We start from the raw sequence: 14,743 nt of genomic DNA, 5'->3' as shown, positions 1-14,743 counted from the left end.
CAGAATCAGTCTGTATGGGAATAGAACAAAGCTTCGTGCTGAATACAAAAATAGTTTGTGAATCAGAACAGACTGAAGCCATATGATATCGATGGACACGATCAACACAAAACACATTAACCATGATTTTACTACAGTAACGTTTAGGCACGATATTTCTAGTACAACTGGTCAGTCTGCTAAAAAAACATGATTACCACACGTTTACTATAATAAAACGTATTTTACTAGAATGGATCATTATTTTCATTAGGGGTGTTTACGCAATCACAACTCCACCAGAAGAAACAAACTGCAAAAATAATTCAGCTTTATTTCGAGTCATGCAAAGGCTTTGTGTGAGGAAAATTTGAATCCCTGAGTATTTGGAAAACTACTTTGGTGAAACCTTTAAAGTGAAAAATCTGTCATCATTGACTCACCCTCGGGTTGTTTCAAACCTGTATAAATGTCTTTGTTCCAATGAACACAGAGAAAGATATTTGGAAGAATGTTGGCAATTTTCGGTTCTGAGACATCATCCGCTGCCATGCCAAAAATTCTATTTTTGTTCTGTTGAACACATAATGAGATATTTTGAAGAATTTAGGAAAGCAAAGAGTTCTCGGGCACCTTTGACTACCATTTAATTCTTCCTACTATATAGTCAATGATGTTCCAGAACTGAAAATTACAAACATTCTTCCAAATATCTTTCTCCGTGTTCATCAGAACAAAGAAATTTATACAGGTGTGAAATAACATAAGGGTGAGTAAATGATGTCTCTCTCTCTCTCTCTCTCTCTCTCGAGCGCATGTTTTTGCCCTGTATAGGCTTGTGGGAAGAGTATTGTTGCACCCGTCACAATGGGAACGCACAAAGCGTCCCGCTGTTGTTGTTGTGTTTGTGTAGTTTGGTTATTCTTAGTCTCAATGTCACAGATGATACTGGAGAAGTGTGCTGGCAGCTCCTCACCACATTGTTTACTGTGGTATTTCTGCGGCAGGTGGAGACAATAAACGCTTATAAATAACTCCTGAAAATGTACCATGCTTTTACCACAGTAACCATATAGTAAAACCCTGACATTGGCAGTAAAATCACATTATTACAAATATATAATTTGATATTTGCGGTTCAATTGTGCTTACAAATAGCAATCAATTTGCCAAAAAGCATGCAAAACTTGCATGAAACATGCTCCAGTACAGCAGGTGTGAATGTTACCGTGGTAAACAGTGTACGAGTGTCGGTGTACTGTACCTTTATGTAAGTGACACCTGTTAAATGACTGCCATAAAACATATAGATGTGATTCTGAGTTCTGATTGGACGAGGTGTGTTTAATGTGTGTAACAGGTTGTCTGGCCGCTGGGTTAATGAACTATATGATGCTGTGAGATAAGCTTTATACCTTTAGATTATATGAGATCTTATGGCAGTTTCCACTAACAAGCTACTTTATCCAACAAGAGATGATGTAACGTGACATGCCATAACCCTTTTTATGTCACATTATTTTGAACAGACAGCAAATCACGTCCTCTCTCATGAATTCTTCTGTTTCATGTATTGTTTCGGCAGATTTGATTCAGTGTATCACTTCATGTCAATTTAGTTCCTTTGTGATGTTTGGTCAATGCTAGTTGTTCTTTTGACATTTAGTCGTTTAAATTAGTTTCTTTTCAGTTTTTTGTTGTTGTTTTGAGTGTTAATTTCGTTTTTCTCAGTAGCTTGTAGTTGAATGTACTTCTTTCCACAGAGCACCTTAACTGTACCCACCCCAAAAAAACAAAAAACAAAGATGAGACCTCGTTTCTTTTTATTTCTCCTAGCAAATGGAAACCTTTCCTCTAGTCTCATCTTTGTCTCAGGTATTTCTCAGTGTTTATTTTGCTGGCTTAAAATGACAAATGAGACCTCTTTAACATCTCAATGATTTCTTCTAGACATCAATGCGATTATATGGAGAAACGTTTACTCGAGTCTCATCTGCGTCTCAGATATTCCTCCTGAGAAGATTGTGACAAATGTGTGTGTCATGAGAGTTTGAGAAGAGATGTCAACCGTGTGTCAAACTGAGCTCAGATTTGTCTCGTCTGCAATCAAAAGTCAATATTATTGAAGATCTCGATATCAAACTCTTCATGTGTTTCACAATTACACTCTCGTTTCTTTCTCTTTTTCTTTCTCAATTTTAGGAGAAGCAACTGAGATGTTGCCATGAAAGAGAAACTTTGTTTCAAATGATGAGAAGTTTGGACAGTAGCTTGATAATCTCAGCAGACAAACGCTGTTCTTCAAAAGCTGTTCTGTTGATCCGTGTGTTTAACGTTACCGAGACGCATTGTTTCCACAGATCTCTGGCTCATTGTCTGTCTGTTGAGCTCACTGTACGTCTATGTCTGTGTCTCTCGCTCTATATTTATCACCTTGAAGAGAAGAGGAGGGAGCATTGTTGGGTCACGCTGGACTGCTGGAGGTCATCCTCATTCACCCAGCGAGACCAACGGAGAAGAAGGTGAGCAATAAGAAGAGTTGAACCGAAGTTTTAAGAAAGAGAGTGAGACGGGTGAAGGTCGAGCAGAGACTGAAGCTGATTATCCTGAAGGCCTGAGGAGCGTGAGTGCATTCTCAAATCTCTGCTTTGTGCTTTAGTATTCTTGAAATAAATGTGTGTGTGTGTGTGTGTGTGTGTGCGTGCGTGCGTGCGTGCGCGTGCGTGTGCGTGCGTGCGTGTGTGTGTGTGTGCGTGCGTGCGTGTGGGTGGGTGTGCGTGTGGGTGTTTGTTCTGGGTACAGTACTGGGTCTGATTTCATGTTTTGATTCATTTTAAGAGATTTACAATCAGATTTTTATAAAATTGCCAGTTTTCTTATAGCCTAATGGGTCATATCACTCTAAAAAGAATTAATGTGGCTTAGTAAATACCACAAAAACAAACAGTTATATCAACTTAATAAAATCTTTTAAAATCATTGAACTGATTTTTTTCAGTGGGACATATTAAAAAATGTATTACAAATCCAACAGTTAATTTCTCTCAAATCTGCATATATTATTTAAGTTTATTTAATGAAGAAATAAGTATTTAATTGACAACTTACATTTTTGATATACATTTAATATGTTCTAATAGAAATATTTGAGTTATTCATATTTACTTCATTTTTGTACTTACATTTGCACTATTTAAACTATTTAAACAGTATATTTCATTGATTTCACAGCTTTAAAATTTACTCAAGTAACTTGTTTCACGTAAAATCACTGTTGCATTTTTTTGAGTGAAGTTCATGCTGATGGTTCTGAATGTTGCAGTCTGTGCTGTTCATGATGAAAATAATACATTTGTTTGGTTCTAAAGACTTCTTTGTTTGCATCACTTGGCGAGTGGAGCCCTCCGTCCCAAAACTCTAATTTGTAGGTCCCAAATTATAGTATGTTGAAATATGAATCCTCAAAGTGTCTGGATGATCTATTGATCTATAAATAGGGATGTACTTCTCGTGTGTGCACCGTGTGTAGCTAAGCTTATTGTCTGAGTTGAGTTAAGTGTACTTCCCGACCGTTGCAAAAGTTTGTTAGAGTATATAGGAATTAAGGTATTAATGGAATTAAGATGTTCTACATATCCGCCATGTTGATACATCACGTGATATACGCCGCCACTTTCTGTCATTTCCAAAAATGACGACTCCTCTCCCACAGGCTCATGGGATGGTAAAGTGTTCATCGAATGATAAGGTAGTAGGTTGTCCGGGTACGCCTGCTATATAGTATGGAAGTAAGCATTTTTTGACGTTTGACGTTTTCTAAAAGTACTCAGATTCGAAATGTGGATCCATGGACACTCAAATATTACAATCCACAGCAAGAGGGCGGAGTTTAGTGACGCTTCAATGAATACATTTGATTATACAGCAAACATTACATAAGAAATAATTCAAATGCTCAAATGCAAGAAGCTGAATTGAGATGTTTGTGACATCTTTCGTTTCGCATTAGTGTGTCCCAGTGAGTGCATGCGGTTTTGCTACACATCAAAAAGTATACACTTCAGTATGTACTCCATAACAAAAACAGTATTTACTTTTAGTGCATAGTACAGTATAAGTACGTGATTTGGGATGTCATTTTTTGGTGTGTACACCTTAGCAACCCCTTGATGACCCGGAAAGCCCCAACAAACGTACAACGTTGCCAAGACAACCCCCCACAACATCCTACATGCATAGAAACATTTTAAAAGTTCCCAGAACACTCATAATGGCATCAGTGGGCGCGAGGCAAACACACTTTTTTCTGAAATGATAAAAGCATAATTGAATCGCAACGTTCAGATTTCGCTTCTTTGTTTCTTGTACCTCAGACCGGCTGTTTTCAACACTGAGAACCATAAGGACCCAAAAGAGAAAACTAGTGGCGTCCGGACTTTATTTCTCATGAGCACATTCATCCTCCAACTGGTTTTCTCTTCAGTTTCATCATGCGCTCAGAGATGCTGCTGTCTATTCTCTGGAGGACGGACAGATGCGCTCTTCTGATGACAGATCAGTGGCAATATGATACAAACTGACCTTTTGGACACAGTGTTTTGTGAAGAAAGGTCTGGATCAGGAAGCTGCTGTCATTCATTGACTCTGACTGAATCTGGGGGGAAGCGCACTTCTCACTTGATGATGGTAACGCAGGTGCTTGCAGCGACTTCCGGGTAAATGAAACCATCCTTCACCGGCGACCTGATTCTGTTAGGATTCACGAGGGGCGAGAGCGGCACCGCTGTGATTTATGACTGCGGGAGTGGTGCGGGCCCAGAGCTAATGAATTATTATTCTCACAATAGCTCACAAAGGGACTTTTAACAGGATTGTGACCCAGCGTGTGTCTCAACCGTCACGCTTATAGACTGAAGAAAACATTTCTGAGCCACACTTTACCCCAAAAACGTAAAGAAAAGATTTGTTTTGCAGATGAAGCAACATAAACATGTTTTGCATTGTGACATTAGAGACAGAAAATCACAGATGAGATCTCTTTGACATGTCGATTATTCCGATAATCCGTGTCCGATATTTCTCCCAAGTTTGAGAAGAGATGTCCACAATGTGTCAAACTGAGCTCAGATTTGTCACGTCTGCGGTGTTAAATGATTTTTGAGTTTGTTTTTGGGGTGTGGTGTTCATGATTCAGACGTGTCTCTATGTGGAAATGACAGATCGGTATCTTGCGGACTGGAGCGGACTGCTTTGATTCTGTTCCTCTGACAGCTGTGCTCTTCTGTCCTCATACAGGTGCTGCTGAGAGCTTTGCCATGGCAACCAAAATAGTAACATACCGTTGCCAGGAGGAACAGATGGACCAGATGTCGCACGGCATGGAGATGTCCTCCCAGATCAAGAAGAAAAAGTTCAAATCCAGGTAGAGACACTGTGACCCTCAAAGCATGACACACACGCACACACACACCAACACTCCGCTAAAAGTCACATTCACACACGGCCGAGTGTTAACCCCGCTGAGAATAGATGTGCGATCATACCTGTGTCTTTATTCAACAAAACATTAACATTTTGTTCTTATTTACTCACTGTACAGGTGTGACATTTCAGTCATTATTCAATGATCATGAGTTTGGAATGCATGTGTGTAAATGATGACAGATATGTAATGTTTGGGTGAAGAAAGCAATAGTGTTTGTGTGTGTGTGTGTGTGTGTGTGTGTGTGTGCGTGCGTGCGTGCGTGCGTGCGTGCGTGCGTGCGTGCGTGCGTGCGTGCGTGTGTGTGTGGCCTTCAGTTGTGTGTGTTGAGTGTGTGTCAGATCGCTCAGAATAACTGCAGCACATGTGCGCTGGTGTCTGGGCGTCACACAGTTGTCCTTCTTCTGACTGATGGTCCTGTCATCTCCAGAATCACACTCATTAAACTCACACGCATGCACGCATGCACGCAGACACTCACACGCACACACACACACACACGCACGCACGCACGCACGCACGCATGCACGCACGCACAAATGAGTGTACAAACTAGTGTTCTATTACAAAACCCAGCGGAGTAAAAACTTTTAATCATTTATATAAATATAATGCCATATATGTTATTAAAAGACATGTTTATAATTAATTTGTGTGTAGTATTAAACTATTAAACTATTTTAAATAAACTATTATTTGAGCAGTTGGGAATATCACACCTTGGAATGCCGCGACTGGCCAATCAGAATCAAGGACTTTTAACACATCATGGGTTATTTGTGTTGATTTTGTGTTATATAAAGAAAAGGGACAGAGATGTGGGACTTTTTTCGAAAACACTCACACTGTGTCTACACCGGATTTCAAGCTGCCTTAGCAGCACACCAATACCAAACGCACTCAACAAGTCATCAGAGATCCCAAAACTGTCTCAGATTTGGACTGATTCATCATAAGAATCATGAAACCTTAAAGCTTTGGATGTTTGGACGCACGAACTGTCTGTTAACTGACAGAAAGCTTGTTTACACTTCAAACAACAATAATGATGCAAAAAGCTGGTGAATGTCAGTTAGCGCAACTTCTCCTCTGACTTATTTGTAAGTCAAAGTCGACATGAGCCTTGTTTGTGTTCTGAAAGCTGAAGCTCACATTGAATGAAAAGAACTTCCTTCTTTTCTTTTGTTGCACTGTAAGAGTTCTTCAAACGTGCAGATGAACTTCTGCTTTTTGTCACTATGTTGGAGCGTGTTATCTGCTGGTTAATGCATGCATCGCTGGCCTCGACCTGTGTGTGTGTGTGTGTGTGTGTGTGCGTGCGTGCGTGCGTGCGTGCGTGTGTGTGTGTCATGAGAACTGACAAATCTCGGATCTGTGCACATTCATTAAAGAAGTATTGTTGAAATAAATCAGTCACACTTGTGAGTAATTGTAAATTTTTGAATGTGTAGTTTGATTCATATTTTGTGTGCTGCTGATGAAGAACGGTGATAAAGCTTGAAATCTGCTGCTCATTATGATGGTTTATGAGGTGGCAGGCGTGCGTGACAATTTCCCACAATTCACTGCGGCTCCACATTTGTTCTGTTTGCAGTTCTGTGTGGTGACATGTGTTGCACAAAAAAGAAGAGATTTGACCTTTAAACATGTTTTATTTTCTTTTTTGGTTCATATTTAAACAGCTATATTGAATCGTTTCAAAAAGCAGCATTTTTCTAAATCCATTTCCCCAAAAAGAATTCCTTTGCTTATAAACTATATATATATTATATATTATAACCGTGAAAAGTGCCTAACGCAGCAGTCTGAATCCGCAGGTTCCTCAAGCTTAAGTTAAGTGAAGATCTCACATGCTCTTAGAGGCATCAGTATCTTTCGAGTGAAATGACACGTGGAGGTGGAGAGTGAATCCAGACTGTTAAGGGCTGATTTGATTTGATACACGCTCTCCTGCGGGTGTTGATCCCTGTTAAACCCTCACCGCAGCTGAAGAAGAGCATTACAGGCCTGTGAGAGATCACGCTCAAGCCACTGTGAGCGCTCTGACCTACATGTACAGAAACCTAGAACCGCTGACATACACACTTGTATGCCTTCATGTGTGAATTGAGACATTTCATGACATTTCAAGATTTCTAGAATAGAATAGAATAGAATAGAATAGAATAGATAACATCTGTTTCAGATAGTTTTCATAACATTATTAGAGAAAAAGGACGACGGCGACAATCAGACAATTGTTGGCATACAATAACACTGTCTAGACTAGAGCAATAAACATGAGATATTAGAACGGATTAAATATTAGAATAGATTAGTTCACATATACTTTTGGTATCTGAGCACTGGTGTCTTTTCACAAACATTTGAGACTCCATTGCTGTCTAGAAACAAATATAAAACTCCAAAACTTGTGCGTTTATAAAAGAGGTGGAGGTTGGTCTGGAGTTTGTCGAGTCTCGGGTTTTCGATTTGTGCACGCAACGCCCCCTGCTGTCCAAAGAGCGTATAGCTACACTGACATTATTCCAGATGGATAATACATCACACCAAACGACAAACGTATGAATTAAACAGAGAAACAGTTTAACAATATTAAAAATAAGAAATGCCTTGTGTTTTACTTAATGGACACAAGCAAAAATAATAATGTTATTTATAGTAGTAAGCGTCGAAATACCCTTGTTTGTTTTTAAGTGGACTTCGAGTCTGTAAAGTTTGATAATGAAAATATATTCAATTTTATCTCATTATTTCTATATTGGTTTTCTTATTTTTTCCTCTGTCTGTACTAAAGGCTATGTCTATTTTCTGTAAACCTGTAATGCGAAATTGTGACGTGTTTTGAACTAGAAATGAATTTGAACAAATAAACAGAGCGGTTGTTTTTTGGCGCGGATTGTCCCTACCAGCACACAGTCCGGGAAGTGACGCAACTGGTCCTGAGCCGCACCAAGCAGCTCGCGATCATGTGGACCTATTGTGCAAATGCTACGAATGAATGCTGGTCTAATGAAACACTCCTCAGGACTCAGAATGAGCCAATAAAAAAAGAGTTCAACGATCATTTTATTTCATCACCAAATCATCGCGGATATTCGTAGATACATCGTCCAGCACAACCTAACATAACAGTCTGTCAGAGCAACTTCAACGTGTGTTTTTCATTTGTATCTTTGTGTTCATGAACAGCGATGAAACGGCTTCGCTCAGTGAATTCTATCCCATCATTTCCGGTGACGTCATGTCTGTGAAGGAGGTCCTGACCGAGCCGAAGTTCCCGCGCCACAGGACATGGTAACACACATAAAACATAAACACACACAACCCTCACACTAACCTGTTTGCAAATTCCGTTTTTGTTCAGTTTTCATAAAATATTTATGCGTTATGTTTATCAAGCCATAAAGTCCCCATAAAACCCAAATTGTTTTTGGCTTATAGTATTTTAAATAGTAAGTTTTCGGTTTGCAAATTTTTATAAGGAACCAAAACATTAATTCATTTTGAAAAGCCATTCAAAAATCAAGTTTTCAATGTAGGCCTACTCAAATTCAGATTTGTTTTTTATTACCTAATTTTAATGGATAAAAATCACCTTAGCAAACTCTAGATATTATGCCTGTGTTAGCATGCTGTCCATATAAACATTGTTCAGCGGCATTGATCTGTCTGAACATTTACATTTATGCAGTTTATCAATATATATAGATATATATATATACACATTTTAACGAAGAGACAGTCACAGATTTGGATTTTATTGGGAAATCTATAAAAGATATGCTTTGACAGGTTCATCCTGACATTCATCCGTCTTCTATATTCTTCATCCAGTATATCATGTATGATCTTTATTCAGATCGGAATTGAAGGGAACACATTGCTCTGTCTTGAAGAAAAATCGTGGACGGATGTGGGACGTTCCTGCACATTTTCACGAGATTTACCCATATAGAAAAGAATCTAATCACGAACCTCTGTCATCTCATCTTCTGTTTTCAGCCCTCACACCCAACAGCTTTACTTACAATTCAAAGACATCTGAGAGCCACTTTAGTTTTCAGACCTGTAATCCTCCACGGAGAGGGACATTAACACCATCACGCTTCCTACAGTGGACGCCGTGTGTGTGAGAGAGAGAGTCTGGGAAAGAGGTTTCTGAGTTCTGGGTTAAAAAGGTGTCAGTAAGTCAAACTTCAGATGCAGGCCGGATGATTTGAGGATGAGTGTTAAATCCTGGCAGAAGGGTTCGAGCGAAGGTCTCGCTGTAGTTTTTGTGTTTATGTCAAGGTGAGCGAGAGACACACAGTGTGTTCCCTCTGTAATCTCTCTCCTCTCATATGCAGTAATGTCACGAAGCGTCTGACTTTCTCTCTGCTGTATCTCTTATTAAAACATCCGTGCACGCAGGTCACATATGCACTGCAGCTAAAAGTGTTTTACACAGTGTTGCAGTGATTATTATAAATGATATATCCGTGCACAACATTATTATTTTTTATTCATTTGCACTTGTGATCTTTAATCAAAAACATGAAGCTCCTCTCAACAACAACTCTTCACCACATGACGTCAACAACAAAAAAGAGGTTGGACTATACTGACTGTCCAATGGCCAGGCATTTTAAGGCCCTCCCCTCCAGGCCACACTTACATCAAACCAATCAAGAAGGGAAGGGCAAAATAAAGCCCCGCCCTACATTTTTTCTAATTTCAGAAGCCGTTTCACTGGGATATACGTCACGATACGGAAAAGAAGTCAATCGCAACTTCCGTTTCATGGTGACTTTAAAAGTCAGTTCAGGGCTTTGAGGTAGATATGGATATCAGGGGCGAGATGAGGTTAAGACCGGGGGCCGGATTCACGAAACTGTTCTTATGACAAAATATAAGACTGTTCTTAAGGTAAATTAGAGAAAGTTCATAAGAATCTTCGTAAGTGCGATTCTTAAACATTCTCAAATATTTTCTTCATTTTTCTCTTAAAAATAAAATGACATGCTTTGTCAATGATTACACTCGCTTGCTCGTGTGGTGACTGTATATGTTTATCTATACAATAAACTTTATGTGTGTAACAAGCACCTCGCATTCGTATATGGCCTAAATATATGTGTGATGTGTTAAATGGTATTTACGAACGCATGTTAGCTAACATGTTAGCAAGCGTTAAGAAATTATACTTATTACTTTTTGTGTGTTACTACGCAAAAAAATTTGTGACCCTCTCCGTTTCTAGTCACAGAATAATGTAAAAAGCTAGACCATATCATTATTCAACCCAATCTCAAGGCAGTTCGTGGCATAGACACAATATTTGGAATCTATTAATTCATGTTCATGAACACGAATACTCCTATTTTTTCATGTCAGTGAGCACGACTTTCATTACACAGACTGCGTGTGTATTTACATTTATACAGTATATTTATAACCTGATATCAAAAGAAGTCGTCCATATTTTAGGATGTGGCTAACCAACACCTTACTTCACCCCAAATCCGCAAAGGCTAATTTTGCTAAAAACGCGAGTTTCACGAGGTGGCAAAACAACAATAAACGGCTCCCCTAACTCCGCCCCTAAACCTAACGTCACAGGGGAAAAGTCAAATCATAACAAAACATACGAATGAGATCGTAGGAAATAGGAATTCACACGAATGAAAGGTATGAATTCCCATCAGATTGCGTTGATATATATTTATTCATATGAAAGATATCGCATATTAAAATACATTAGATTGAAAGTCGTGGTAGGTGACACGAAAAAAAGGGTGAAATTCGTGCCAGTAAACACGAATTAATTGATCACAGATTGTGACAATGTCACAAATTCCTGTGAGACTGTGTTGCATTATTATATCAATATAAATATTCTTTAATGGCAAGTAAACATCAAAATTATGATTCTGGCTCAATACAACACACATCACATGTGCATTCAACATCTTACCTTTCGAGAAATAAGACAACCGTGAGTGACGCTGTCTTAGTTTTAAGATGTAATTTACGACGGCTTTTGTTTCGGGAATATGTATTCTTTTTTATTTTTTACCTAAGATCAATCTTCAGAAATATAGAACTGTCTTAAGAAGTTTCTTAAGTGTGGTAGTTAAGAAGAATTTTCTCCTTAAGAATGTGTGAATCCGGCCATTGAATGTAGTCAAACTGAATGTCACATGACGGCTGACATGGAGCTGTTCCGTCATTATTTACTTACCCACCTGTCGTTGTTAAGAAGCCCAAATCTGACCTTTGACCCCAGGGAGGCTCTGAGGGAGACCATGAGCAGCGATGAACTGAGAGAGAGAGACCAGTGGACTCTGTTTGGTAATGAAGCGGAGAAACTGGAGATCGGGATGATCAAGAACCAGCATGTGGTACGTGAGCGGGTGGATCGCTTGAGTCTGCGCAGGGAGGTGAGACCAAACAAACTGTCCGTTCGCTTTAGATTTCAACTGTTTATTATTCTGTACTCGATCTCTGCGTTCATCCACAGGCGCAGAAGAAAGCTTCAGCGCACATGAAGTTTATCGAGGATCTGAGCCTGAAGTCGCCTGATTTCTCCGTCCCGCTGCGAGCGCACACCGTGTGGACGGGCATGGATGTCAAACTCTCCTGCAGCGTACAGGGCTGCCCGACTCCCAGCGTCACGTGGTGAGATTCTTCACGAGACACAAAAGCATTCATCTCCAGATAGACATCATCCATCATACCGCGGTGTGACTCTTTGACAGGTATAAAGATGGTGTACCTATGAAAGGAGCCCTGCCGTGGAACTACAAGATCCTGCAGAAGTTTGGCCTCAACATTTTGGAGATCAGGAGGTAAACGTCCTGTACTAAACACAAAGACTTAAGCTAATATAATAATACTCCATTTTAATTGACAAGTTTTTACAATTCGTGTCATCTGATTCACATTTTACGTATTTTACCCCCTCAACACAATTACTTCTTCGTTTATAAAAAATCAGTCAATCCCTTTACAAAAAAAGAAGTTTATTCAAGTGTGCTATTAGTATATTAGTATAGTTGAAGTTGAAGTATAGTTTTGGCGTATACTCTACCTGTTCTCAGTCTTTTGATGGAGATATTCTCTATAAAAGTATAATAAAGTATTCTAAATGTGCTTGGATTATAGTTGTGTTTACTCTTTTAATTGAGTCGTCTATTAAAAATGTATTTTGACATCCTGTCTTAACTCACATGTTTGAGTTTAAATCGCAACAATACAATATAAATATTATATAAATCATGAAGTTCACTTAAAGGTGTGATGAACTGGGCTTGTTTATTGTTTTATACTATTGTATGAGGTCTACTTATGACGTTCGCGTGGTTTTTACATTTAAAAACATCAAAATCAATAATTAATTGGCTCTACAAACGATCGGTTTGAATGGGCGTTCCGCCATGAAGACTTGGAAGTAAACGCCCACTGCTATGATTGGATAGCAGTTTGCGTAGTAAACTTAGTTGGAGCCTTCTGTGAATTTGGTTAGAGATGTAACGTTAGGTTACACATTAGCACCATTCGCACGAGATTAGCCTCGTGTGATTTATAAATCACCTCCCCACATCAGTATTTCATGTGACGCATTCGCACGGGATGATTTTACTCAAATTTACTGACTTATTTCCCAGATGTGATGGCAAGGCTTTGCATATAGTTTGTATAGCCTATAGTTGTATGGTGTTTAGTGATATATGACCGTACCTGTCAGCATTTGAGACCCGTGATCGTGAACCGGACAGATCACCGCGATCGCGAATCTCAAATGTTACGAGAGTTTCCATGATAAATAAACAAACGGGAGACTCCCGGTAACTTATGGATATGACCCAGCACCCGAAATAATACCAAAACACTTCAAAACAGCCTCCATTATTCGCAAACGGTGGATAAAACCTCGAAAAATGATATATGAGCCCGCCAAATCACAGAGATGCCGATTCGCACGGGCTTAAGATCACAGACAACCTCTGCAATTAATACAAATGACTAGAGGTCCCCAGGTAACACTAATCCCGTGTGAATAGGGCTCAGGGCACATCAAGCTATCTCTAACAAAGCCATAGAGACGCAGAGTACAAAAATGTTTTACTCACATAAGATTGCTGCGCCATTCCTATGGGATCCAATATTGACGGCACAGCACTGCTTTTTTATTTTAGTCTCTCCACAAATCCAGCGTCGACCTGTGCCTTGTTCACGAAGGAATCCTCAGAGAAACGAAACGAACAAACGCTCCATGTTTTTCCCACATGAGCTGGAACGTCTTTAAAGATAAACTTTAACCCCGCATTCCTAATATCAGAATCCGAAGGAAGGTTATGCAGCGACTGTGTTCTTCCACAACCAGGGATGGCACAGTATTTAGCTATCTTTAACGACATGTTTGTTTATTGCTTGCTCGCTCTATCTGGTTCCACGCCACTTGTGTTACTTCAGAATTGTCATGCGTGAACCAGTGGGCGGGGCTAGAGAAGTAGTCGTTGATATTCTTTCTGTGGAGGCGGTGTTCAACCTTTCAATGTCGTCATAGATAGGTGCATTCCAGAACCTGGCGTTCGCTGGGCCTGGTGTCAATAACAGATGTAATCTCAGTAACAAGGGCGTTTTCAGTTCTGACACTTTTATGATGTTCGCGTGAATATGATTTGTGAATGTGGTTTTAATTCATGGCACCTTTAATTAAAGAATAAAATCCACTAGTTTACTGAGAGTATACTTAAAAGTTTACTGAAAAAATACAAATTCATGAACTAAAACTAAAAATGTGCTACAACTATTGAACTAGTAAACTATCAGTATACCTGTATTGTAGTGTAGTTGCGGTACAAATAAAAATGTAGTTGTGTACTCAAACTTTACTACTGTGCTATGAAATAGTAAACTTGAAAGCATTCTAGTATTCTAGTGATATACGTAGCCTACTAGATAAAGTACACTTTAAAATATTCTGGAACTTTGCTTAACTACACTTAATAAAATGCACTTGAAGTATACTTAAAGGGGTCATATGACGTGAACACGTGTTGTTCTGTGTTGTTGGTGTGTTATACGTTGCCCATGCATGTATTAGACACATAAAATTGCACAAATGAAAGTGTGGGAACAAAAGAGTCATTCTATGTAAAAGCGAACGCTCACCCAGACCTGCCTGAAACGCCTCGTGTAGCCACACCCCCACAAATCTACTTCAGTTGGTGGTCTGATTTGACTGAGACCGCCCAAATGTATACGCAAGTAAGGTGGGTGTACCTGTCAGTACAA

The 14,743-nt window shown here is 39.3% G+C and overlaps 1 protein-coding gene across 2 annotated transcripts in view; it reads left to right on the top strand.

Annotated features, from left to right (window-relative positions):
* Nucleotides 1-2,401: 2,401 nt before the first annotated feature.
* Nucleotides 2,402-14,743, top strand: part of myom3 (myomesin 3) — a 43,120-nt gene continuing 30,778 nt past the window's right edge. Inside the window, exons 1-6 of one of the 2 annotated variants that reach the window (XM_057340952.1) lie at nucleotides 2,402-2,501; nucleotides 5,275-5,401; nucleotides 8,654-8,758; nucleotides 11,730-11,883; nucleotides 11,964-12,121; nucleotides 12,202-12,291. In XM_057340952.1, coding sequence (XP_057196935.1) covers nucleotides 5,295-5,401; nucleotides 8,654-8,758; nucleotides 11,730-11,883; nucleotides 11,964-12,121; nucleotides 12,202-12,291 — 614 coding nt within the window. In that variant the 5' untranslated portion in view covers nucleotides 2,402-2,501; nucleotides 5,275-5,294. Of the gene's footprint in view, nucleotides 2,603-5,274; nucleotides 5,402-8,653; nucleotides 8,759-11,729; nucleotides 11,884-11,963; nucleotides 12,122-12,201; nucleotides 12,292-14,743 lie in introns of both variants that reach the window. The other variant, XM_057340951.1, reaches the window with a different exon arrangement.

Source organism: Triplophysa rosa, linkage group LG8, assembly GCF_024868665.1.
Source record: "Triplophysa rosa linkage group LG8, Trosa_1v2, whole genome shotgun sequence".
In the NCBI taxonomy this organism is placed as follows: domain Eukaryota; kingdom Metazoa; phylum Chordata; class Actinopteri; order Cypriniformes; family Nemacheilidae; genus Triplophysa; species Triplophysa rosa.
The sequence above is the reverse complement of the archived record's forward strand: the minus strand, read 5'-3'. Positions and strand labels throughout refer to the sequence as shown.